Source organism: Notamacropus eugenii, chromosome 5 (assembly GCF_028372415.1).
Source record: "Notamacropus eugenii isolate mMacEug1 chromosome 5, mMacEug1.pri_v2, whole genome shotgun sequence".
In the NCBI taxonomy this organism is placed as follows: Eukaryota; Metazoa; Chordata; class Mammalia; order Diprotodontia; family Macropodidae; genus Notamacropus; species Notamacropus eugenii.
In genome coordinates, this window is record NC_092876.1 from 137,519,547 (window position 1) to 137,546,094 (window position 26,548).

Consider the following 26,548-nt stretch of genomic DNA (forward strand, 5'->3'; position numbering starts at 1 on the left):
AAAAGATGGACTGCCCACATCTGTTCCTTGTTTCAGTTCCTTTGTTTTTCTAATAACACTCTCTTAATTGTTTTTACTTATAAGATATGCTTTTTATACTGTTTTTGATTTCTTTTTACCTGGTTTGACTTACTACCTTATTTAATGAGCATACCCAGGATTAGGCTCCATGATCCTAGGCTTTATGGCAGACTCCATCCTCAGAAAAGTAAAGAGTTAAATGCTTCCCTGGAGGAGAGAATACTGATAATGTGATGCTGAGCTCACCTTCAGGGAACAGAGGCTCTTTTCTCATAATCACTTGAATATGCTTTTCAGCAGCACACCTATAACTGGGTTTCTATACAGATTTTTTTTTCAGTATGATCAGTAAATATTATTCCATCTAAAGCAATCTGCATGTGATTCTTGCCCCCAGATAGAACTCAGTGTGTGCGTGAGGTTCATGTAGCATTAGCCAAGTTGGGAGCAGGTAGAGGAAGTGGGTTTTTACAGTGAAAGCATCAGGGACACTCACCGTAGTGAGGTAGGAGCTCTGATTTATACCTAAGAGGAGATGATGAATCAAAATCTATTTGAGGCAGAAGACTGCAGCTTTTCAGCATAATGATATGGAGATTTAGAAGGGAAGATAAATATGAAGGACAGTCTTGTATTTTGTATGTGTTTATGTAACTCCTATCCTGTTGCTTTATTGTAAATGCAAAACTGTAAATAGAAAATCTGTTTCCCTCCTAAAACCAAATCATACCTTATATCCCCTAAAGCCTATGTACTCTTCAGCCAGATAACTACTAATTTGAGAGAGTCTTTTTAAAAAAGTCTGTCCTTCAAAGTCTGCATATATATGCACGTCTTACTATTAATTTCCTTTCAGGTATTCATTTTGGGCTCTGATTGAGGTTTAAATTCACATCAGACTGATAGATAAACAGAACAGAAAAGGTTTTTCAGAGAAGGCTTGCCTTGAAATTTTACAAGGGTATAATGTTCGATAGCGTTTGTCTGTAGTTCTTATCTTTTTAGTAGGAGTTTGGGAATACATCTTCTGCTTCTCAGAGTAAGTCCTCAGATATGTAAGCTTCAGACTGACTGTTGTCTGTCCATTGTGCTCTTCAGTCAGACATTCTCAGTTCAGGATGTCAACAAGAAGTGTCGATATTTAAACTTAGGAGTATTTACAATGCTTTGAATTTTCAGAGTGCTTATTAGGCTCCTTGAGGTACAGTTCACAGACAAGAAAAAGGAGATTAACCGTCTTCTTCAGATTACAAAATATGTCAGGAAGAACCAGAATTGAACTCTGTGTTCCTCCCTACCAACCTATGGCAAATGTCTTGTCCAGGGTAGTCATGATTTATTCCCCCAAAGATACACACCTTTGGTTTTCAGAAAGATATCTGGCCACTGGTAAATAATAACTGTTGGCTTTCAGTGACTGATAATTTTGTTCAGAAAGCTGCAAAACCAATCCGTTATGACTGTGAATAAGCTCTCTCTATGGGAGGGAGGGATATACTAGGAGCAGGGTTTAGGGAGACATTATGCCAGGAATCCTTTGTTGGGGGGGAGCTGATTATTTTAAATGTAACAGTTTCTTGTATTTTGCAGAAGCAAGAACTTAAGTATACTTGAAAGTTAATAGCAGTAGATGTTCTTTCTGCAGATAGTCGTACACATTCATTAAATATTCTTTCCATTGAATTTCCTCCAGGATTCCTTGACAGAGTAAAATTGTTGTCATCAATGTTTGAATCTTTCATACTCTGAAATCTGACAATTTCCACTGATGCTCATATATTCAAACCTTTTCTCCCAAGGTTTAGGGTTTTGAGATATTATAATGAATGAAGAATGATGTATTAGCATCTCTGTTGCCATGTACAGTACACTGAAAGGAACGCCATATGTACTTACACAGCTGTCAAACTTCTCGATAGGTTGAAGATGCTCATTTCAGTGCGTGTGTCTATTAGTTGTTTGATGCATTCAGCAAAAAACTTCAGCATAATTATAGGGCAAAAGATGGATATTTGTTAATGTTATCTGTGCCATTCTAAAGATACCATTATGTTTATTATCTCATCCATAGAAAAAATGAAAACTCCCCCGTGATATTTTGCATGCACTGAGTTGCTTGTTAAGACATTCGTTTACTTTTCCCACTCATGATCAGTTTGTTTCTTTCACCAGAGTGTACTACAGGCCTCTCCTTATCCTATTGTTCATGAGTTGTATGAGAGAGAGAGAGAGAGAGAGAGAGAGAGAGAGAGAGAGAGAGAGAGAGAGGAGAGAGAGAGAGAACACTGCTCTAAGATTAATCTAGTTACTGATAATAGTAGCTAATATTATTACAGCGTTGTCCTTCTACGATTAGTGTTCACTCTTAAGATTCCAGGAATAAGAGAACCTAATTATTTTAAAGGGTCTTAGAGTGAGATTTCACTTACTGATCAGTTTTAAAGTTCCTCTTTTGTTATAATTAACGTGGCTCTGCTTTTTTTTTAAATATGTGGTAGGAGTAGTGTTTATAATTAACACTTTTATAAATTTGAGGTTAGCTAAAAAGAACCTTGACACTTCCTTGCTGATTCTTGGGCCTTCCCTGCATGGGATTTTCTTTCAGGTTCTCATCTCTATGAATTTCTGTAGATGTTTCTACAGTTATTTCCATTCGTGGTCAAGGCTTAAAAAAAATTCTAAATGTATCGCTTACTAGACTATGTATGAGTGGATTTATCATTTAATCGTAAATCATTTTCTCACAGGTGACTTTTTATATTGAAAGAATCCCTCCTAATCTATGTAATTTTTTACATAGAAATAACTATTTTGAAAGTAAAATGATATTAATTCCCCAGATTACACTAAATGTTCAGAAGGTCATCTAGTGTGTCTTGCTAGATCATTTGAAATAAATGGAACATAACCTTTTCTTTAATTGAAAAAGTATCTGTGGTGCTGAATTACATCAGAAATTATAGCCATCACCATCAGATTTTTTTCCATGTATGTAAATAAAGCAAACTCTCCTTATAACTAAGACTGTTTTTTCTTTCAGGAGTGAATTCAGTTCAATGTGACATTTTAAAAATGTTTTATTAAATGCCTATTGTGTACAAGGGACTGATAGGTAATAAGGACATTTTTCTCAATAATGGAGCAGAGGAGACTGGACCTCTGATTTATCCATGTAGGCAGTTGCCATTGAGGAAACTCATTCTGTCAATGTAACTCAGTAATTGTTATTCTGCCTATAGCTTTTTATAATTACGTGGAGTTAAGTGACTTTCCTATGGTTGCAGGGACACAATGTAAACAACATTCTTCCTGACACCATGCCACCTCTGGAGATTCTCCCCATCTCATACTTCACCCCCTCCAAAATGACACCGTGTCCTTACCCTTAAGGAGTTTATGACTGGGCTTGAGGTAGGAGAATGAAGTAGAGGCCATAATGGGTGGAATTAGGTAGATTATGATCATGGGCAGCTAGATGGTGCAGTGGATAGAGGGCCAGGCCTGGAGGCAGGAAAACTCAGCTTCCTGGGTTCACATCCAGCCTCAGACATTTCTGAGCTGTGTGACCCTGGGCAAGTCACTTAACCCTGTTTGCCTCTGTTTCTTCATCTATAAAATGAACTAGAGAAGGAAATGGCAAATCATTCCAGTATCTTTGCCAAGAAAACCCCAAGTGGGATCATGAAGAGTCAGACACGACTGAAATGACTCAACGATAATAAGACTGTCATTAGAATAAAGGAGAGGTATGGAGGTTTTGTTTGTTTCAGTTTGGATTTTTAGTGCTGTCAGTAAAGTTGAGGAAGGTAAGTCACTTATTCCATGAGGAGCAGGGAAAGTTTTCTGGGAGGAGTGTCACCTGAACTGGAACTTCAAGATAAAGGATTTCAGTAGATGTGGGTATAATATGTGGGTTTAATAGGCAGGAGGTAAAGGGAAGGCTTGCTTTGCATATGCACAGAAGTAGGATGAAATCTGGCTGTCCTCTGAATCATTTCTAAGACTTCTGCATGCATACACACGCACACACACACTTATGTGTGTAAATGTATATGTGAGTACACGTGTGTAAGTCATAGTGAGTTGGACAACAATTCAGGGTATCTACTGAGAAAATAGTTCCATTTATTTATTTTAATATTACTGGAATATATAGAATTTATGAAAGGGAATAGTATGAAATAATATTAAAAAGGTATATTGAAGCCAAATTCTGGAAGGCCTTAAATGTCAGGCAAGAGAGTTTGTATTTTCTTCCACAAGTGATAGGATGTCACTGAAGGTTTTTTTAAGAAGAGGAGTCAGTGTTTAGACCTGTGTGTTAATATTTAATTTGGCAGTTATTTTGAGAGAAGATTGGAGAAAGGGGGAGAAACAAAGTTCCACAGTCCAGGCAAGAAGTACTATAGATCAGAATTAAGTGGTGATGACTTGAGTGGAAAGGTGGGGGTTGAGGAGAGATGTCAGAGAGATTGTGGATGGGGAATGAATAAGACCCATATGGAATGGGGAAAGGAAGAGGAAAGGAAAACAATTTCCTCATTAGTTCTTTATTCAACTTTGTGCCTACCATCTGAACCCATTCAGTACCTCTGCATGTGTAATTATAAATTTTTATGTTTTTTTAGTTAGAAGCTCTCTTAAATCATAGTGAGTTGACTGTAATTCAGGATCCTCTTCTCCTGAGAATTCTGTGTTATAGGGGCTTGTGGAAATTCAACTGACTTTGATTGTTCAAATCAGTGAGCCTTTCTTAGGTGCCTACTTGTATGTACTGAGCAGTGTTTCTAGAGTGCAGGGGAAGGTAAATATTTAGGTAAAATACAGACCCTGTCCTGATTGAGTTTACAGTGACAGTGTATGGTTACGTGGAGATGACAGACAGAAAACAGGTAGATAGATAGATAGATAGATAGATAGATAGATAGATAGATAGATAGATAGATAGATAGATAGTTAATTTGTAAGTATATCAGAGATGTAGACAGAAAGGTATAAAGAGAGATCTGGGATTTGGTAGAAGCGGAGCCATGCTGACCTTTTTGTTCCTCATTTAATCACTTACGTTACATATTTTTACTTAAGTGTTCATATAGTTTCCTCCAATACAACATAAGTTTCTTAAGGGGAGGAATTATTTCATTTTTATCTTTGTATACCTAGTGCTGGGGTAGCTAAGTGGCACAATATATAAGAGGGCCAGGCCTGGGGGTTGGGAAGACCTTTCCCGGGTTAAAATTTGAACTCAAATGCAAACTAAGATATATGACCCTGGGCAAGTCACTTGATCCTGTTTGCCTCAGTTTTCTCATCTGTAAAATGAGCTGGAGAAGAAAATGACAAACCACTCCAGTATCTTGGGCAAAAAACCCCCAAATGTGGTCACGAAGAGTCAGACACAACTGAAAAACGAGTGAATAACATACCTATTGCTTTTTGATTGATTGAGTAAGGTTGTTGTAAACAGGGATGAATTAGGGAGGCTTTAATAAGATGAGATGTTTAAAATTGGACTTTAAAGAATAGGTGGAAATTCCAAAGGTAAATGGCAGAAAATTAGAACATTCCAGGCAGTGGGAACAATATGAAGAAGTGCACAGAGACAGAAAATCTTGACCTGTTTCAGAGGTCATGGGTAATCTGTTTTAGTCTTAACTGTGGTGCTAGTGGACGGAAATAATAGGAGATAAATATGAAAAGCTGTGTGACACCAGATTATAAAAGGCCTTGAATGCCAAACAAAGGAGTATGAATTTTCCTTGATAAGCAGAAAGCCATGAAAGATTTTTGGGTGGGAGAAGGATATGACCAGGTCTGTGTGTCAGGAAAATGCCGATCTGCATTGGTGTAGATAGTTTCCTCACAAGACAGTTTCTTACACCTGTGAAATCACCGGCCATTCCCTATGTCTAGTCACAAGGATATCAGCGAAGCACATGGGCTGTCCATTAGTTATCTTTCTCTGTGACTAGCCTATCTTCTTTTTTAATCACACATTTTCTTTTCAACATCCTTTCCTCCAGTTCTTTACAGTTCCGTATGTGTCTGTGTGTTGCAGCTTGCTTAAACTCACCATGTTCCTTTCCATTATCCTTTAAATAATATTCCTTTTAAATTCTTTGGAAACTATAGTTTTATAGATCTAATAGCGTAATTACTGTAGAAGATTGTTATTAAAAAGATAAGCCTTTGTTTCTGGGAGAAGTTTGGGGTCATTAAAGAAGTTTTGAAATTTCTCAAAGGCAAACCAAGCCACTCTTCTCTTACTGTTTAATTCTGAGCTCAACTCATTGTCTGTTTGCACTGTCTGTCCTAGACATGTATACTGATGGATGAGCTCTATTGGTTATTCATCTAACTGCATGTCATCTTCTGGACAATATGCATTTTTCATCTACCTAGTTTTTCCAGTGCAGATGGTTAAGGTAAACTCTATTGAGTGATAATGGATCTTTTCCACAGACTCTTCAGCATTTTAGGTTTTGATGCAACCAGCATGATATCTTCCATAAATAGGAACATCTGGTGTAGGTGGTCTACTGTGCAATAATATTACTTATTAAAGCCTTCCTGTTGCTTACTAATACTGCCACTTTCAACGTACTTGATATATGTGTAGATTATTCTAGTTATTGAGGTTCTCTTGGTATCTTCCTCCCCATATTAAATGTTCCTGCCAAATCAAATGCACAGTGGAATTTCTAATTTCCTTCATCTTTCAGTGAACTATGTGATGTTGAAGATTAGATTTACTCAGAAATGTTGCTTCTTGAATTTTTTTTTCCATGCTTTTGGTGTCTTCTTCAAATACTTTATGATTTAATCATTCAGTGCTATCATAATTTTGTTGTCTTCCATGGAATTCCTCTCTTTTAGCCAAGGCCAGTTGCTTTTCCCATTTTTTTAAAGGCCTACTTCTACTACCAGTGTTGTGAAACTAAACATAGTTTTTTATAATCTTTTTCACAAATTTTTTCCCCCTTTTTTCGTCCTTCCATTTCCATAAATTCCCTTGAATTGCTTTACTTAATTGGGTCTCTTGCCAAACTTTCTTTAAACTGATTTTTAAATTCTAATCCTTTTGTTTTATGAGATGACTCTGCTCAAAATCTTTCATCCTTCTTCTCTGTAAGATTTTGCAAATAAGTTTATATTCTAAACTCATATTGCCCTTAGTAACATTAGCTGCTTAGCAAGGTGTATCCATTTAGCAAGCAAGTCATATGTTTGCTGACGAAGGTGCTTTTTAGTCCCTCTTGGTTTCCTTTTCTGACAATTTCTTTGTCAGTTAAACTGTATGAAATTATTATAGTTGATGTCATTACTTCCTTTTACCCATATCCTGTTTGTCATCATTTGTTTGAGTCAATCAAGATGAAGTTGTTTTAATAGCACACCCTATCTTTTTCTCATTCGTTTTCTTCTACTGTGTACTTATTTTGGATTTTGCTGTAATGAGTTAGCAGGCTGACTATACACAGAGAACTGATTGAATAGTGACTCCCACATAAGTAATAATTTATTTTCTATCTAGCATAATATAATAAATTTCTTTTGTTGCGTGTGATGTTAGTTTTTGCCATGCTTGCTTCCTTCCAGGTCTTTTCTTGAGAAAAATATTTGTTATAGTAAGGCATGAAGTTTCTATGTAGTCCTTAAGGTTTGGGCCTCTCTCTTTTTACTTATTTCTGCTTACCATCTTTCCCTATTCCCATCATTCCATTGAAATCACCAAGTATCAAAATATAGCTTGATTTCATTTGGATCATGATCTTTATAAAATTTTGATACTTCTTAACTTCCTATAACAGATGTTGATGTAAAAGCTGTAATTATTATCATGGTGGCTATTTTGCACATGTTTGTCATCAGCACTGTAATTCAAGATGACCAAGTATATTTCCAGGAATGGTATCTTAAGACTTTTGGATATATGAAAAATAACTTTTCCAGGCCATTTACTTGTCTTTCCAAGGAGTATTTGTAAACTATCCTTCCAATAAGCACCATTTTCCTTTTTTTCTTCTGGATTTTTTTTTTTTATGAGACTGTGATATGATTCAGTTTCTTTGGTAGTATTTTTGCGCATTGTCAGTGGATAAGGATAAGATTTAGAGTAACAACAATGATAGTAAAGCCCTGAGAGTGAATGGGATCTTCAAGAGAGAAACGCAAAGGAAAGGCAACTCTTGCAGAACATCTGCTGTAAGGGTTTAAAAAGAGGGTAAGAAGTCAGGTAAAGAGACAGAAAAGAAGTAGGGTTTAGAGAAATAAGAGAACAAAGAAAATGTAGTGTCTTTAGAAAAGGTATAAAACCCATATGATTCTAAACTCTCTCTGCCACCTTTCTTGTCCATCTGCCACTGTCACTGCATAAGCCAAAAGGAGTCACACAGGACTGAGGACCATTTTGTATTTTTCTTTGTTTCATGGATTGTCATGACCAGACAATTCATCACCAAGTTGTATTTGTGTTACAACCTCTTTCTGTTGGTCCTTGGAAAGCACACTTAATTAATTTCCTAGCCTAGACTTAAAATTTTTCCAAGATGATAGAACCTACCATAACTTGCGCTCTTCTGCCATAAACTTTAGGTGGGCAGGCTCATTAATACACCTTGGTGAGGTATCAGAACAGGGCTTCATTGTACATCAAGAAGATCAGTACTAATTAATGCACAAGCTATTGCAGTCATCCCAGCAGGTAATAACAAAAGTTTACACTAATGTCATTGCAGAGGAAATTGAGATAGAGGACCAAGATTCAGGAAATGTTAGAATTTACAGGACATGCTAATTAGATATATTAATTGAATATGTGGGACATGGTAATTGGATATGTTAGATTAGTTTGAAGGGAAAGTCAAAAGTAATCTCCCAGGTTTCTTTAAGTGGAAGCATGTGAATGGTGGTCCCATTGACAGTAATAATTCAGAGGGAGGACTAGGCTTCAGAAGGATGATGAACATCTTAGTTTTTGGAGTGTGATGAGGTTGAGTTCCCTCAAGGACATTCATATGGAGATATCCTCTAGGAAGTTTTGGATGTTGATCCCAAAAGAGAGTTCACGGCTGGAGATGCAGAGACACACAGAACTGAAAATGACCAGCATAGAATATGCAGCCTTTAAATTGAGTGAAATTGCCCAGGGAGAGAAATAGGGAATCGTCAACTCCTGCAGAATGGCTTTGAGGGTTCAAAAGAAGGTGAAGAACCTTGTAAGGAAGCAGAGGAGGAGAGTTCAGAGTAGCAAAAGAACAGACGATATAGTGTCTTTGAAGCCAAGGAAAGAGAGTGGGACAGCAACTCACAGGGGAGGGGAGATCCCTGCTGTATATATTCCATTTAGTTATTTCTAGTTGCCAAAACAGCATCTGATTTCCAGACGCTGAGAACCTAAATGTTTAAAAGTTCTTCACAGGAGATATGGCTAACATCCTGGAAGCTTAGATTTATTTTTCTTAATATGCTATGGAAGGTATTATAGTCAACAGATGTCATGTCTCACTCTTAGGAGAGCAAGGCACCACCCTTTCCTGTCATATATTTTCTTTAGAAATGTTTTATTTTTATTGATGCCTTTTGTTTTTATATCACATTTATTTTCAAATATGCCTGTCCCCTCTCCACTATTTAGTGAACCATCACAAGAAACAAAGAAACGACTTAAAATACGTAAAAATAGACAAATAAGCAACCCAACAACCTCAACCAACTCCTAGACTTTGTCAAGCAGTATATGTAATATTCTGCACTTGTGATATTCTCATTTCAGTCCTCTAAAGTAGTGAGAGAAAAATACAATTTTTCAGTTCTCTTCAGGGACCAATCATAGTCATTATCATCATTATTTAACACTTTTCCTTTTATTGTTCTTTCTGTTTAGGTTGTTTTATTCACTGTATATTTTGTTTCTCTGATTCTCCTTCACTGCATCAGTTCTTAGGAGTCATCTGATGTTTCTCACTTCTTCACAGTCATCTCTTATTGTAAAGCACCAACATTTCATTACATTCTTTTACAAAACTTTGGCCATTTTTGTTAGCATACCCTTGATTAGGTATTAGGGTAGAACTTCACCTTTGTGCTTATTTCTTCACTGGACGAAGGTTAAACTAAATGACCTCTAAGGTTTGTTCCAGTTCTAATAAATTTATGAGTCTTGATTTTTAATATCTTCCAAGTCACTGTATTTATTTTCCTATACTGCCTAAACCTTCTACAGAACTCCAGTGCATCTTTCCAGTCATGATTCTTCTAAGAATGTGATTCGCGTCATGTACCATTCTTTAACCCTGTGATAACCTCACTATCCACTTTCTCTGTTTTTATCATATTTCATTAAGGAAAGACACAAAACGGGATGGATGGGACCTACTGTAAAGCCATGTGCTCAACCTTCCACCAGGTCCTCAGTACCTTGCAACAGCACTTATATTACTCTCTGGTCAACTCTCAATAATTTTCCTTTCCTAGTAGCCCTTTCAGATCTTTTTCTATCCCTCTCTCTCCTTTCTCTTCTTCCTAGTCTCAGCAGATGACCTCACTTCTTTTATTTCACTGAGATCAAGACAATCAGTCACAAGAATCCTGAATTTTGCTCTTCTCTGGCTCAAAATTTCTATGTATCTTTACCTATTCCTTTCACTTTCCATTCTGTCTCTGGGAAAGAAATATCCTTCTTTTCCAAAGCTGAATCCTCAACCTTTTCCCCTTAATTCCACCCCACCCTCTGCCCTGTCTACGCGTCTGTGATCCTTTTCATTCAGTTATATTATATTTTATATCTCTAGTCTCTTCTATTTGGCCTTTTTCTCTTAGTTTTTATAAACATTCTCAAGTATCCCCTGACCTAAAATAAAAAAAAATCCACTCTACCTAATCCTTTCTTCCCTATAAAACAACCATCTTTTATCTCCCCTCTTCACAACCAGATTCTTAAAAAAAAAAAAAAAAGTTGACTGTCTTCACTGCTTTCTTCCTAGCCGGCCATCTCTTTTTTCCTCGGCACCTTTTAATGTGATTGCCACCACCATCACACTTCTCTATACTGATTTCTCTTACTATTAAGTTCCTCTTAAGTAAGGCTATGACTTACTTTTCTTTGTATGTCCTGTAGTACCTAGCAATAATTACACATTTAGATGACATTTTCAAGTTCACAAAACACTTTCCTAAAAGTGATCTTTTGAGGTAGGTAGTACAAATATTATTATGCCCATTTTCAGATGTAGAAACTGAGATTCAGAAAGGTTCAACAAATTGTATAGTCACACATTTAATCGTAGAACTGAACCTTCTGACTTGCAAGCTGATGCTCTTGTTATGCCTTTATACATAAAGCAACACTTCTTTTATAGTCAACCATAGATTTTTGTTTAATGAATAGAGTGTTGAATTTTTTTTTATTAATTTTTGTGCCAGTAGGCAACAATGAGATTGCTTTTTACATTCCCCCAACCACTAGAGAATAGATAAGCCTTCTACTGTTAAAAGTAGTTGAAGAAAAGCTATCGGCAGCAGATGGGGGAACCCCAAAACATGGCAATTTATTGATAATTGTGTTGTAAATGTACATGAACCTAATAGTTGGGTGGGAGATTGGTGCAAAGAAAGTAAGGTAAGCCCTTGAGCACCCAGAAAATCAGTGATTTATTGTGGTTAAATGTAAGACAGAGCTCCATTGAATTTATTTGACAATAATTTCCTAAATAAGCCTTCTGTCACCTGTTGAACCCGTTCTGCACCTCAGTCTATCCCAGATTACGACATCGTGACTATCAAGGCCTTTTAACAAGAGTGACATAGATAAACTTGGGCTTGCTAAGTCCCAGACCACTGAGTATAAGCACAAAAGAATAACTTTTTATAATGAAAGGATTACATGTATTTTCCCCATTCTCTTTATAGCCTAAAGCAAGTAGTCTCTCTGTCTCTCTGTCTCTCTCTCTCTCTCTCTGTCTCTCTTTCTCTTCCTCCCTCTTTTCTTTTTCTTCCCTTCTTTCTTCCTTTCTTTTTTGACAAGTAAATGCATCAGAGGTAAACTACTCCATTAGAGGTAAGATCAGTTTATTGATAATGACTGCTAACAAAGTGGATCAGACTGGCCACCTCAGTAAGGCAAGAGATCCCAGTGGAGAAGGCAGGGACGGACCCTCTTTATAGACACAGGAAAGGTGTAGGGTCTGGTTAATTGTAGAACATTACAATTGGCTACACTGGAAAAAATGGGTAGACATTCAGGTGTGGCTAATCATGCCTCTGACAATTCAGGAATGTTAATTTGGGGGTTTCAGTGCTTATCTGCCTCATAATTTGGGTCAAGAGACCAGAACCACCAGGTTCTCCCTCTTGGGGGACATCAAACCTCCCCTAATTGCACAAGGACAGACAAGGACCTGTGACTTCTCTTTTGTGGGGATGACACCAGGTTAAACTGGTTAGGACTTACAGACAACAAGCACATGTCCCAGGGGCTAACTGCGTGAGTGATTACAACATTTCCTTTCAACCACACCTTTAAACTAGCTCTCAGGGACAATTGCACAAATGTGGCTTAACAAAATGGGGACTAGGATCAGTTACATTGTGAAATCAATATAGTAGAAATCAGAAATAATGTTTTTACCTCTTCTCATTTCCTTCCTTCCTTCCTTCCTTCCTTCCTTCCTTCCTTCTTTCCTTCCTTCCCCCTCTCCTCCTTCTTTCTCTCTCTTCTTCTCCCTCCTTTTTCCCTCTTCCTCTCCCCATCTGCATTTTGCTTCCCCCCTCCTCCTTTTCCTTTTCTCCTTTTTCTGGATATCCATTGTAATGTAGTGCACATGGCTTAGAACTGACGTGTCTGCCGGTGACCAGCCACATGAGAAATTTTAAGAAGTGAACTAAAAGAAGACGAGTGCGTTCCAGGCATGGGTGATACACAGCCAACACAATATTATTATTATTACTACATATTTCAAAAAAATTCATCAAGTATTTATTAAGCACCTATCATGTACTGTGCTAGGTCACAGAGATACTATACACAAATAAAAAATTAAGACCTTGTTTTTAAAGAGATGAACAAGGGCAGAGAGTATATTAAATGTACAAAGATACCATGATGAATGGTAGCTAGATGGTGCGGTTGAAAGACCAATGACCCTGGAGTCAGGAGGACCTGAGTTCAAATCTGATCTCGGACACTTACTACTTGTGTGACCCTGGACAAGTCATTTAACTCCAATTGCCTCCTCTCCCTTCCCCCGCCTCACCCCACCAAAGGTATTCTGATGGATAAGGAAATCCATAGTATAGGTTATGATGAGAACAGAGGAGTGATCTAAAGCACAATAGGAAGAGACTGGAGGAAGAACTAATACTTTTATCTGGGGCATCAGGAAAGAGGTGGTCCTTGCAAAGAGCTACATAAGCCTGTGCAAATGTGAGGAGGTGGTATTTCTCAAGCAACGGCCTGTGTGTCTGTGTCTGTGTCTTACACAGGAGCGCACACACACACACACACACACACACTCGAAGTCTCAGTGACTCTACTTCCTTTAGGATGCATACAAACTCTTTTGACTGACTCTTAAATTCTTTCAAAACTGTTTGCAGCCTGCCTTTTCAGGCTCATTCCATGTTATTCCCCCTCACATATTCTATGTCCCACCCAAATTGGTCTGCCTGATAAAACATGTATACAACAATCCATCTTCCCCCCAGTGCCTTTTCCCAGGCTCTCTTCCTTACCTGGCATGCTCTGCTTCTTCCATTCTGCCCTTTGGAATCCCTAATTAACTTCAAAGCTCAGCACAGTCATTAGAGGTCATCTAGTTCAACCCCCCTCATTTTACAGATGAGAAAACAGGAGACTTAGGGAATTTAAGTCACTTGCCCAAGGTTACACAGGCCTAAGTGGCAGAGGTAGGATTTAAATTGAGGTCCTGTGTCTTCAAATTTAGTACTTTCCTACATTCCTGCTGCCCCTTTCACCTTCTTCAAGGGGACTTCTTTTTTTTATTCTTTTAAATAGCATTTTATTTTTTCCAATTACTTGTAAAGACAATTTTTAACATTCATTTTTATATAAAATTTTGAGTTCTGAATTTTCTCCCTCCCCCTTTCCTCTCTAAGTTTGGTATAGGTTACATATGTGCAACCATATAAAACATATTTCCATATTAGCCTTGTTGTGAAAGAAGAAACATAACAAAAAGGAAAAAAACTGTGAAAAAAATAAAGTGAAAATAGTATGCCTTGATTTGCATTCAGGTGCCCTCAGTTCTTTCTCTGGAGGTGGATGCCATTTTCCATCACAAGTCTTTGGGAATTATCTTGGATCATCTTATTGTTGAGAAGAGCTAAGTCAGCCATAGATGACCACTGCCCAACATTGTTGTTACTATATACAGTGTTCTCCTGGTTCTGTTCATTTGTTTTACACTAGTTCCTGTAAGTCTTTCCAGGTTTTTCTGAAATCTGCCTGCCCATCATTTCTTATAGAACAATAGTATTCCATTACATTCATATCACACAGCTTGTTCAGCTCTTTCTCAATTGATGGGCAACTGGGGGGGGGGGGTAGCTTTCTTGATGATTCCAGTTGTTAATGCTCTCCTGCCCCCTAAATTATTCATTTTTGTATGCACTTAAAGGTGTGTATTTTGTTACCTTAAAAGTAAGCTTTTTGAGAGAACAGGAACTATTATATTTTTGTCTTCATATCACTAGGGTTAGCACAGTGTTTGCCACGTTGTAAGTGATTAGTAAATGCTGGTTGAGTGAATGTTGAAATAAGGCTGAAAGAGTAGGTTGAAGATCTTGTATTTTTCCCTCTAGGTACCAATGGAGGTAGGGTAGGGCAGCTAGGTGGTGCAGCGGATAGTATGCTGGGCTTGGAGTCAGGAAGATTTCCTGCGTTCAAATCTGATCTCAGACCCTTAGTAGCTGTGTGACTCTGAGCAAGTCACTTAACACTTGCCTCAGTTTCCTCATCTATAAAGTGAGCTAGAGAAGGAAATGGCAGATCACTCCAGTATCTCTACCATGATCACCCTAAATGGGGTCTCAAAGAGCCAGACATGGATGAACCACAACAATACCTGGGGATCCACAAATCAGACTTGGGCCTTAATCCTCCTGTGTCAAGGTTTACTTGTAGAGAAGTGGAGTCCAGGTAACTTTCTGTAATGAAGACCAGTTAGGTTGTGATTAAAATAGTTCAGTCAAGACATAATAAGGACTTTAAATTCATCAGTCAGTTTTCCTGACCCATTTCCTATCAGTTATCCAGCCATAATAGACAAAGGGCAGTTGTATGCTAGACTTATTCCTCTGTCTATTATGATATGCACTAAGGGATTGTCTTCACAGATCCTTGCCGTTTACTTTTTCTGTTTCCTTTCTTTTAAAAATTCTTGGCAGATGTGCTGATTCAGCAGTAATGTTATTCTTTCCCTTTTGCTTAATTTTTAAAAGTACAAATTGGAGTCACTCCTTGCCATACATAGCTACTTGTTTGAGTCACTTACTTCAGGAGAGAACTAATTGAGCAAATTTGTAATTTCTGTTAATTTTCTTTAACAGTGTGAACAAAAGAAAAACCTGTTATTGTCCCACAAATTCCTTCTCTTCCCCCTCCTTCCATCCTTGGAGCTTGCTGAGAAACGTGCAACAAATGGTTTTCTTTTCTGCTTTCCCTGTAGGAATTCCTGGCTGTTCCAATCCAATGTAAAATTTCATTTCATGGAAATTTCATAGAAATTTTTTGCATTGGATTGAAACAGTTGGAAATCCCAAATATGTGGTTTAATCCTATAATTTATTGAAGGCAGTACCAGAGATTTATTATTCAACTTGATCATCAGGATGGCATGTTTATACATTTTTAATTTCTTGTTTCTCTTCTGAGTTGAGAAACTGATTAATCATGTGTCTGAGCTAAGTCTTTGCTTATTCATAGTGGTCAGGACTCAGATTCTTATACTCACTCTGGTGAATTCAATATTCTTACTGATTTTTATTTTAACAGTCTCACTTTTAAGGCAAGGTTGCACTTTATATGAGGTTTTACCAGCAGCTTAGTTTCAGAAAAAATGTATACTTTGTCCATTCTTGCTGTATGATAGAAGCTTTTAAACACTTCCACGATTTACGCACAGATATTAATATATTTGCACAAGAATAGTTTAACCCTAAGTTTAGAAGTTTATTGGTAAACCCTGTTTTTTAAATAATATGAGAACCTTTTCCCCCCTTCAGTTATTTTCCTAATTCTTAGAGCAGTTTGTAACTGCCCTTCAGAAGGTGAAAAATTGGTATTCCTTATCAAACTTGGTGATTCCAGGATCTAAATTCCAATTTTTTTTTCTTCCACTGGAGGAAGAGAACTGATTCAAAGCTGTGGAAATTCTGAATCAAATGAAACTTAGTTAGCAAGGGTGCAGTGATTCTGTTTCCGTCTCCATGGTGAATGATTGTTTGGAGGGGCCTCACGTTTTTTGATCTTTGCCCATCAACTTTTGTCTTTCATCTGAAGCTTGATGCTCAAGTGAGTTGAGTGTTTCTAGGCCTCCTCGTAAGGAAAACCTATTTAAGAGTATTACTTCCCCCTCCCTTTGTCATCCTCTCTGGTTAAATATTTTCTAATTGCTTGCACCCTTTTAGCATATTCAATATTTGTATTACTGAAGCAAGATAAATGGAGAAGATTTTGAGAGGGAATTTTTGTCACCGAGAATCCCCAGTTTCCAAAGTGAAGAACTCATTATAACAGAGAGATATGTTCCTCCCCCTCAATGTTATCTTTGATTTATATGAATTGCAGAAGTGACTCTTTTTATAAGATGAAGTTAGAAAGAAATTCCAGTTCAAAAAGTGGCCCAAAGAAACCAAACTTTGGCCTGTTTGCATACCTGCTTTCTGAACTGACGTAATCTGAATTTTATTTTGTTTGTTTTTTTGTAGTGATTCTTGCAGTTCCCATGAGTCTTGACCTTATCAGTTATTGACGCTAATATGGATGCTATCTAATGAATCTAGCAAATACTAAGAAAGGCTCTTCTTATTTAAAATGTTTTATCTCTTTGATTTGTAGTCCCACCACGCAATTTGATGATTGACATCCAGAAAGACACTGCTGTTGAAGGAGAAGAGATTGAAGTGAATTGCACTGCTATGGCCAGCAAACCAGCCACCACCATCAGATGGTTCAAAGGGAACAAGGAGCTCACGGGTAGAGTTGGGAGATGTGTTCATTTATCATCATAACTATAATTATTGTTATTATTAGTCATGATACACAGAGTTGCCATGTAATTATAGAGCATATTTTAAAATACATGCCCACAATATACCCCCACAGTAGATCTAACTTAAATCTTTAATTTAAATTTAAAATATCTTAAAATACTTTTGTAGCAAATCTTGAAGAGTGACATCTTTTCCCCAGAAAGAAAGTTTGGGCATTCATGGAAATATTTTCACAAGGTGACCCCACACATTTGCATTAGGCTTTCCTGAAAGACTTGAAGACATAAGCTAAGAAGTTTGACCTAAGAGGCCCTGATGTTCAACACTAGAATTTGAGTTTATTTTTTTTTTCCCCTTAATGTCATGTAGTCTGTCTTCATTCCCTCATATACTTCCTTGTGCAAGGTCTTTGACAAGACCGTTGTCCTTAAACATAACTTGGGATAAGATAGAACCTAGAATTTTCATTTTTAACTTTTAAACAGTCTTTTACTTAAACAGTGAGACCCAAGTCATTCTCACTATCCTTTGCAGTGCCTGCTCTTTTGATAGCGTGTTTCCCTAAAGGGGTGGTTTTCCCACCAGAATGAAAAATTTTATCTCAATTACAAATTTATAGATCCACCTCTTGTGAATCTATTCATTCTTTCCCCATTTTCTTCTTTACCAGCATGTTCTTGTTCTCAGTTTAGAATTTTCTTCTAGCAGCCCCCTATTCTATCCCTCCCTTCAGCTAGGGCCTTCAACAATAAACTGTTGCCTGTGTTTTAATCCTAGTATCTTCAAATGGCCACCACTTTGGTTTTTGTATCATTTGAGGATTCTGCTTCCTGTCTGACCATATCCCTCCCCTTCACTCAAACTGCCTGGTTTCCTTAAACCCTTTTTTGACATTCAGATGCCCTTTCTTTTATGATCACTGTGGAAGTGGTACCTTGGACAAGGAACCCAGTAGGCTGAACTACTTTTGGTTGTGGTTTGGCAGAAATGTTCAGGCTAAAATAGACCTCTTTCCTTTGAAGTATGCCAAAGGGAACTGCTCATATCTCTCTGTAGAAAAGAGATAGAAAAGTCTGTATCTAGACATGGGCAAGTCTAAGTATGTGTTAACATCAGTTTGAGTTTCAAATATTTGCTCTGCTTTTACCTTCTATTTCCTAGGTATGGCTTTGGAAGAGGAGAGTTTCTTATTTCCCCTTTGCCTTCTCTGTCTATGTGAATTGAGCCATTAAATGTGTACCAATAAATACAAACCATTAAAAGAAAGTTAATGGTGCGTCATGTCCCGGAGAGTGCGGAGTTCAGGGAAGGGGCTGCCTTTGCCTATTCATTCCATCCGGAAGCCTCCTTCTTCCTTTTCTGAGTGTTCTTGGAAGTGTCTCCGATCTGGCTCAAAGCCTTATACAATACTTTGCTTCAGCCCACTGCCACCGCATTTTTGTGGTCTTCAACAGTCTCAGAGTTTAAGCATTTTAATTACTATTTTAATTATGTAAATCCATTTAGTTACTTTCCTTCGTAATTGTTGATGATAGAAGGAGGAGAAAGGGAGCTTGTTTCTAACTCTATTGATTTAAGTATTTAGGAGGTTTGGATGATATCCTGGAATTTTCTAAACTGCCTAATAGATAACAAAGTGTTTAATAGATGTTTCAAGTTTAGCCTGGTCTGTAGAGTGAACACCTCTCATCTCATTTGTTCTGCCCAGAACATTCAGGTGTCAAGATGGCAAATGTTTACCCACGTTGTTTGAAGGAAGCTTCAGGCTAGAGGAAACTATAGATTTAATTAATAACAAGTGCAAGTAGGTCATGTAGGCATTCAGCAAAAATTTATTAAATACCTACTATGCGTAAGGCACAGTGTCATGCTCTGGAGATACAAGGGGAAAAAAACAAAACAAGATATGCCTCTCACCAAGGAGCTTATATACTATGATTTATCTTAATGTGTATATAACATGCACATTAATAAATATAATATAAAGGTAAGAAATGTATGAAATGTACAGTGTCAGCCCCAAAGTCAATAAGAAACTGAATAAAATCAGCATTCCTTACCACTAACTTGTTCATTCTTAGTCAGGATAAGTAGCTGTTTTATAGAAGTTGATTTAAAAGTGACTTCGGTGTCCAGAATCCACATAGCCACCTGTTTCTTGATACATTTTCTCTCCTACAGGAAAATCTGAGGTGGAGGAATGGTCAGACATGTATACTGTGACCAGTCAGCTTATGTTGACTGTTGGCAAAGAAGATGATGGCGTCCCTGTGATCTGTCTTGTGGACCACCCTGCAGTCAAAGACATGCAGACACAGCGGTACTTAGAAGTACAGTGTAAGTACCTAAGTATTTTATTCTTTGGGGATAGATCTAGGGTTGCTTGAAAAGACTTCAAAAGCCGTTAATTATGTAATTACATTTTATTATAGTGTAGATACAATTTCTATCTTGTAACCTTGGTAGAGAAATCAAAGTATTGAGAATCACATAATGGATTAAACAATGAAATTTTTATGCAGCTTTGCCATGTTACAGAGTACTAGTGGGATTCTAGAAATATCATGTTTAACTAAAATTTAATGCCTGAAGAGGGACCCATCCAGATTCTTAGACCTTAAAATGGATCTACTGTAGCACTTGACTTTAATTAGAAGGATTTTTGTGTGTTCTGTCATTATGCCTGTTCCAGCATTGAAAAGTAGTTTTTAAAAATTTTTTTACCCCTTTGTAAATATGCTTTTGGAACAACTAGTTAGTGCAGATGCCAGGCCTGGAGTCAAGAAGACTCATCTTTGTGAGTTCAAATCTGGCCTCAGATACCTACTGGCTTTGTGATGCTGAGCATGTCTCGTAACCCTTTTTGCCTCACTTCCCTCATATATAAAATGAACTAGAGAAAGAAATGGCGAAACCACTCCAGTATCTTTGCCGGAAAACCCCAAAAGGGGTCATGAAGAGTCGGACGTGATTGCACAACAACTAACATGATATATAGTTCTAAATACAAGTGTTAGAATGCTGGCTTACATTTGAAACCTGATTTGTAGCAGTGAATTTAAATGTTTGAAGGTACAAGTCAGTGCTACAAAAGGGGGGTCTTAAACATAAACTAATTTATACTCATTAATAATGGTAATACTAATGACATGGATCCTTCAAATGTAAATAATTTTAAAAACTGAGGTTAACATGTGACGTATACATAACCTCCAACCTACATGCAATGAAAAGCTTTGAAAATATACAGACCTTGCAGAAGAACTCAAAACTTTATGGAAACAGGAAGAGGTCTGTTAGCCAAATGTTTGTGTCTGCTGCTGGAGCTGTCTCAACTTTCTTTTAGTTAACTTACAAAGGATGAGCTTCTATCTCAATATTTTTATTCAGTTGCAAAACAAAGTTGTTTTATCCATCTGCACAATAGTCTGCAGAAGATTAAGCATAAAAGAATAAGAAGAAGATAGGGATTTGCCCCCAGACTGTTTCTATCCAAACTCAGTTGAAACCATTAAAAGTACAAGATAATAGCCACCACAGCAGCACTACACTGATGGAGTGTATGTATCACCATCCCCATTTTTCAGATGAGGAAATAAGACTCAGGTCCAGTGTATGAGCCCAGATTGCTGACGCCATTTCCAGCCCTCTTTCTTCTGTGATGCTACCCATTTTAAATTAATGGTGAAGTCATATTTTCTTATAGGATCTTAAATTCAGAACTGGAAATGGTCTCTTAAGAAATTGAATTTATAGGTGAAATGACTTGCCCAAAGTTATCATACAGGTGGTAAGCCATGATTTCAACGCAGCTCCTCCTACTCTTCCAGTTATACCATGTTGCTTCCATATTTCTTATTTTATGTCTTCAAATTAATTGTAATGAGAAATACAGACAAAGACATAGCCTATTTTCCTTTAAGGAGCTCAAGGCTGAGATGAACTGAGTTGTTTTTCAGTTGTGTCCAGTTTTCTATGACCTTATTATTTGGTCTGGGCAAAGATGCTTGAAGTGATTTGCTATTTCCTTCTCCAGTTCATTTTACAGATGAGGAAACTGAGGCAAACAAGGTTAGTTGACTTGCCCAGGGCCACAGAGCTAGCAAGTGTCTAAGACCAGATTTGAACTCAGGAAGATGATTCTTCCTGACTTCAGACCCAGCTCTTATTTATGGCCAGTCTAAATAGGTTTTTGCTGCAAGACTATGCTCTGTTGGCCATCAGTAATATTGCTCATGGTCAAGTTCTGTGCCCAGTCAAGTTCCTACTAAATGCAAAGTTCTGAAGGAGAAAAAAAGATATTTTAGATCACTGACCTCTTGGTGCCCATCATCTAGTAGGACAAAATGACCCTTACACAAATAACCTTAGTACAAAATAAAACATGATTGGTGTTCAGGAGCGATAAAGTTAAATTGTCATTTTAGGTTCAAGAAAGGCAAAGGTATTTTCCTTTGTGGAGGTTAAAGTAGGGGCAAATAGGAAAAACTTTGTAGAAAGTGGTAGCATTTGACCTGGGTCTTAAAGTATGAGCAGGGATGATAAATGTGGGTGGGGCATGATATTCCTGGTGTGGTTCCCCCTATATATTCTAATGATTGCTACCAGCACAGGAACACAATTCAGAGGACATGAATTTTTTTCCAAAATGTCAAATAATGACTTGTATATGTAGAATTAGGATGTTAAGAGACTTAGACTGGACTAAGCATTCTTAGGTGTCATTTCAGAGAAACAAGATGCCCCTTTAAACCTGAGCAATGGGCCTGACTTCTTAAGCAGAGTGTGGAGAAGTGAATCTATGAAGAATTGCTTCTCCAGGGACCGTTCTAGTCCAACCATTTTTTGCTCTGAGTTTGGCTCATCTGTGCCATTACATAAAACAGGTTTTTCTTGTTAATTCATTTCATCTCCTTTATTATGTAGCTTCATTATGGGCATCCTGCTTATAATTTTCATATGACCAAAATCATTGTGGAGTAATGTTCCTATAATGAGAAAACAGAAATGATCAGATACTACCTAAATTGGCAGATTGTAGATTTTTTTGTGACTTCATTAATATGTAATTCATTTATACAAACTTAATATCCATTAACTTGCCTTGTAGGGCACCATTAGTTTTAATAATACATTAGCTCAGTTGTGAAACCTGAGTAGATACTCATCCATCTCCTACCCTGAACCTTTCCAATATTTTCCCAAAGTATCTTGAGAACCATGTTCTAAATACAATGTGGGCCACATCCGTTAGTTGCCAACTACTTTGTCCTCTGGACTCCGGACCTAAGGCTTATAAAGATCCTGTGATTTGTACCCTTATTTTAAAGGATTGCTCTTAGAAAATTCGTTTGCCGTAGTCGTCAGCCAGGCCCTCCATGACCCAGAGCTTCTGTACTTAAAACATCCTTTCAGGGAGCAAGAAGTTCCATTTCTGAATCCATTTGGCTGCTAATACATAACGATAGCAAAGTAGCTATAATATCTTTCCAAGAAGGTGGGTGCTCTTACTGACCATTTTAAATCCTTGATGGTACCTTGTTCTGGGGGCTAGAAAAGGACAGGTTTCCCCATCTTTTCTTTTATTCAGGATCTTCAGTGACTTACCTAGCCTAAGACACAAACATTTTAGGCAAGAGAAGTTCTCTGAACACTTGGCTTATGCCTCCCAAAAGTTCTTTGGGTTGTATTCAGCATAAAGTTATTTTTTGAGAACAGGAAGTGAACAGTTGCAAAGTTATCTTTCTGGGGGTATGAAGTCTTTTTTTTTTTTTTTTTTGACAAGGCATTGATTAGTTTATCGTTCACTCCTGATCATATACATTTTCTGCAGTCAAGGATAGTGTATTCCCATATTCATTCCTTGCAGTCTTCTAAACGAATGTTTAAAAAGAATTCTTTGTGATGTAGAGTGGTTCTTCAAATAGAAATGAGATCCATTGTGTGGATCTGATTACTTTAATTTCCTTCAATGTATAAGCAACTAGTGAAAAAAAAAAGCCCTTTTGCCTGCAATGCCTGGGATACCCACTTATTAGGCACATCTGTTTTTGTCTTTCAGATAATATTGACTAGTATCATTGTTGGCTATATTTAAACCCTCTCACAGAGTCCCATCTTGATCAACCACTGTTTTGGTAGCCATGAGGAATGAATATAAATCTTATAAATATGTGAGATCACCAAAAAGATTCATTCAGTGGCAACTCTTTGATCTAAATGAAATTCTGGAGGATTTTAGGGAAAAGACAATGGAAATATGCCAGTAATTTAGATTTATAGACTTAATAGATTCTTAGACCACAAAGAAACCTTGAGGATTATTTGATCCAACTCCAGGTTTCTCAGATGAGGAAACAAGTTCACATAGGTTTATCAACTTTCTGAAGATCCCACAGTTAGTTGATAGTAGAAAGCATAGTAGAGCAGCCTTCTCATTCTCCTTCCTTCCTTTGGTACGCTGAATTGAATTGCTTCCAGGCTGGATGAATAATCTTTCCATAGATATATATTCGACCTGTTGTGATTAGCATTGAGTACCCTTTTGCATCCTGGATGCTTGAGACAACTCTGTACTCCACTTTATGAATTTATGAGAACCAGAATGCATGCAATGAAAGGTCAAGTCATGGCTTTGAACTCTGTGTGAATTAGGGTTGTTTTTTTAAACACTTATTCAAAGAACATAAAGAAAAATTGAAGGCATGAAAAATCTGCATTGAAATGCTTTTAAGGGTTTGGTTTGAAGTGTGATGGTCAAAAACTAAAGGGAGTGAAACCAAAATGAAGTGTTAAACTTTACTCCTTATGATAGAACACTGTCCCACCATGTAGAAGACAAGACATGATTCCCAACTTGGAAATCTCTTTTTCTCAAGGTTTTCAGTCCTAATTAATTGAACACAGGTTGTTGAAGTATCTGTTAGGGACCGCTGTTTGTGATGGTACCAAGAGAAATTGTTGTGCCCAATTATGTTAAAAATCAGCTAGATGTGTATGCTGCCACACTTTTAATAATCCTTACGTTTCTGGTGAGTACAGATATTAATTGTGTAGTATGCATTGAAGTGATTAACATCAATGTAATTTATCATCTGGAGATTTCTGAACATAAATAAATGAGTTGTTTTGTTCAGCGAGGTGTTGACCCCTTCCAAATCCGTGATTTAAAGTCCCCCCCCCCTTTTTTATTATAAATATGAAAGGCACCACAATCAGCCAAGTGTTCAGTTATTTGATTTTCTGGGGCATTAGCCACTCTTGTTTGTGACATTTCCCAGTTGGGTGCTCGTTTGCAAGCTCATTAATAAGGTTTTCTCATAGGAATGTTGCTGGGAATGAAGAATATACAGTAGGGCCCTTGGTTTTTTTTTTGCTTTCATTCGGAGACTCAGCAAGAGGACAGCAACAGCAGTGTGCAGTTAAACGTTTAAAAGAGAAAATAATTATGCTCGCAAGCTCCAACTCAAAGCCTTCATTCCCTTGGCTTCGATGAAGAGGACCATAGTGGTTCTAGGGGGTTTTTGTTGTTGTTTTTAATGATTTCAGAATACCTGACCCTAAATCTTTTTGTGATGCTTATGTGAGGCTTTTTGGGGTAAGTGCCTATATACATGAAATTAATGAAATTTTTAACATGGGTGATTAGAACGGAGTGTGATAGAATTGTAGCACAGTTAGTAATGGTTCAGATCTGAGATGTGCTCTTGTCATATAAAAGCCTGTTTTATATGTCTGCACATTAAAAGAAACTGTCTAAATAGCATCAAGGTGGCAACATGTAGTGACAGAAGCCGGAAATTCAAAGGAAAGAGTTGACCCTCTGTATGGAATTCAAATTGTTGTGCAGAAAGGGAAAGAAAGGGCCTTGACTCTGGACAGAGGCAAAATGAAGCTCATGGATTACTGTTGGGCTTTCTTTCCCCTCTTTGAGCTTTGCTTTTTAAATACTCTTGCAAAAAGCATCCATTTTGTTAGGGGTTGTATTTTGATTATTTTTTAATGCCAGGGATGATTTTTTTTTGGTGGGGGGGAACAGACTCAACAAACATACTTGAATGACTCCCCTTCTCCAATTATCATCTGTCAGTTAATCGTGTACTTGGGCGTCATTTTAAAAATGAGTTTTATTGACTTAATGGAGCCATGCGTTTTATAAATCCATAATTCTCTTCATCCATGATCCACAGAAGGCTAGATTTTTTTCACTCTCTCAATTGGAAGAAAATTGGGCATTGAGGAGATGATCAAAACCTGTTCTTTATCTGTGCCAAAATAAACGTTCCTCCGTTATCGATAGGGGCCTTGCAGTAAAGAAGTAAGAAAAACCTGGAAGCTGGAAAAATCTCTTTGTACTTGGAACGGAGCATTAGACTTAGTTTCCAAAAACCACTTCCTCAGTCACATCATCCTTTCCACAAGTTCTGCTTCCCAGGTCTCTTTCTTTGAGGCATAATAACAGGCAGTGTCTGGATTTGGCCTGTTTTTCTCTGCTCCCCAGTCTTCTTGTTAACAGAATATTCTCCTCCCACTTTCCCTTCCTTTTATTATTTTTTAACAGGTGAATTGAGTTTCAGGGCAGTCATTTCAGTGTTTATTATTCCTCTTGAGAAATCATAAAGGCATGGAGTCCCCCTGACTCAAACTAATATTTTAAGCATCGTTCTTTTGTTGTTAATGTAAAGCGGCAGTACTTTAAAAGACCGTGACTGACTCAACAGATAGTTAGCCAAGCGTTCTATGGTGCTACAATGGGTTTAGCAGGTCAGGAACCAGCAGTAGAAAGAATATGTTGGTCTGAGGTTGAATTCTTCCACAGGGGAAAGACGTGTTTGACATTTGAAGGGGGAGGGAATTCTTCACAATTTGCTTTTCTTTTTTCCTTGACATTCCCCTCCATTTGCCACTCCTCCCCCTCACTTCAATAGAAAGGCCTCTTTTTCTTTTTTACTGGGGACCTTCTTCGTATACATGGCCATTTGACCCCAAGGTTTAGTGAAAGGGTATTGTGCTTATGACTGTGTGCTGGAACTCCCAGTAGCAGTGACTTAAGTCCTCTGATGTTTACCTTTCTATTAATGGCCTGTGACTCAAGGTCTGACTTTAATTCTTTCGAGTGATAAGTTGAAGCCAAACTGGTAACTGTAATCTGTGGTCAAGAAGAACTCCTTACAGTCTTGCCTGAGAATTTTCATCACTTTGAGATACACCGTAAGAGAGTGGTTCTTAGGGTGCATAAATTTCAGGGCAGGGGTCTGTGAATAGGGAATAAGGGAGAAAAATCGCATCTTTCTTT

General features: G+C 37.5%; 1 protein-coding gene across 7 annotated transcripts in view; it reads left to right on the plus strand.

The window, feature by feature from the left end:
* Positions 1–26,548, plus strand: part of CADM1 (cell adhesion molecule 1) — a 356,429-nt gene that overhangs the window by 281,280 nt on the left and 48,601 nt on the right. For all 7 annotated transcript variants that reach the window (XM_072611032.1, XM_072611034.1, XM_072611036.1 and 4 more), the window contains 2 exons: positions 17,099–17,236; positions 19,435–19,590. In XM_072611032.1, coding sequence (XP_072467133.1) covers positions 17,099–17,236; positions 19,435–19,590 — 294 coding nt within the window. The remainder of the gene's footprint in view (positions 1–17,098; positions 17,237–19,434; positions 19,591–26,548) is intronic.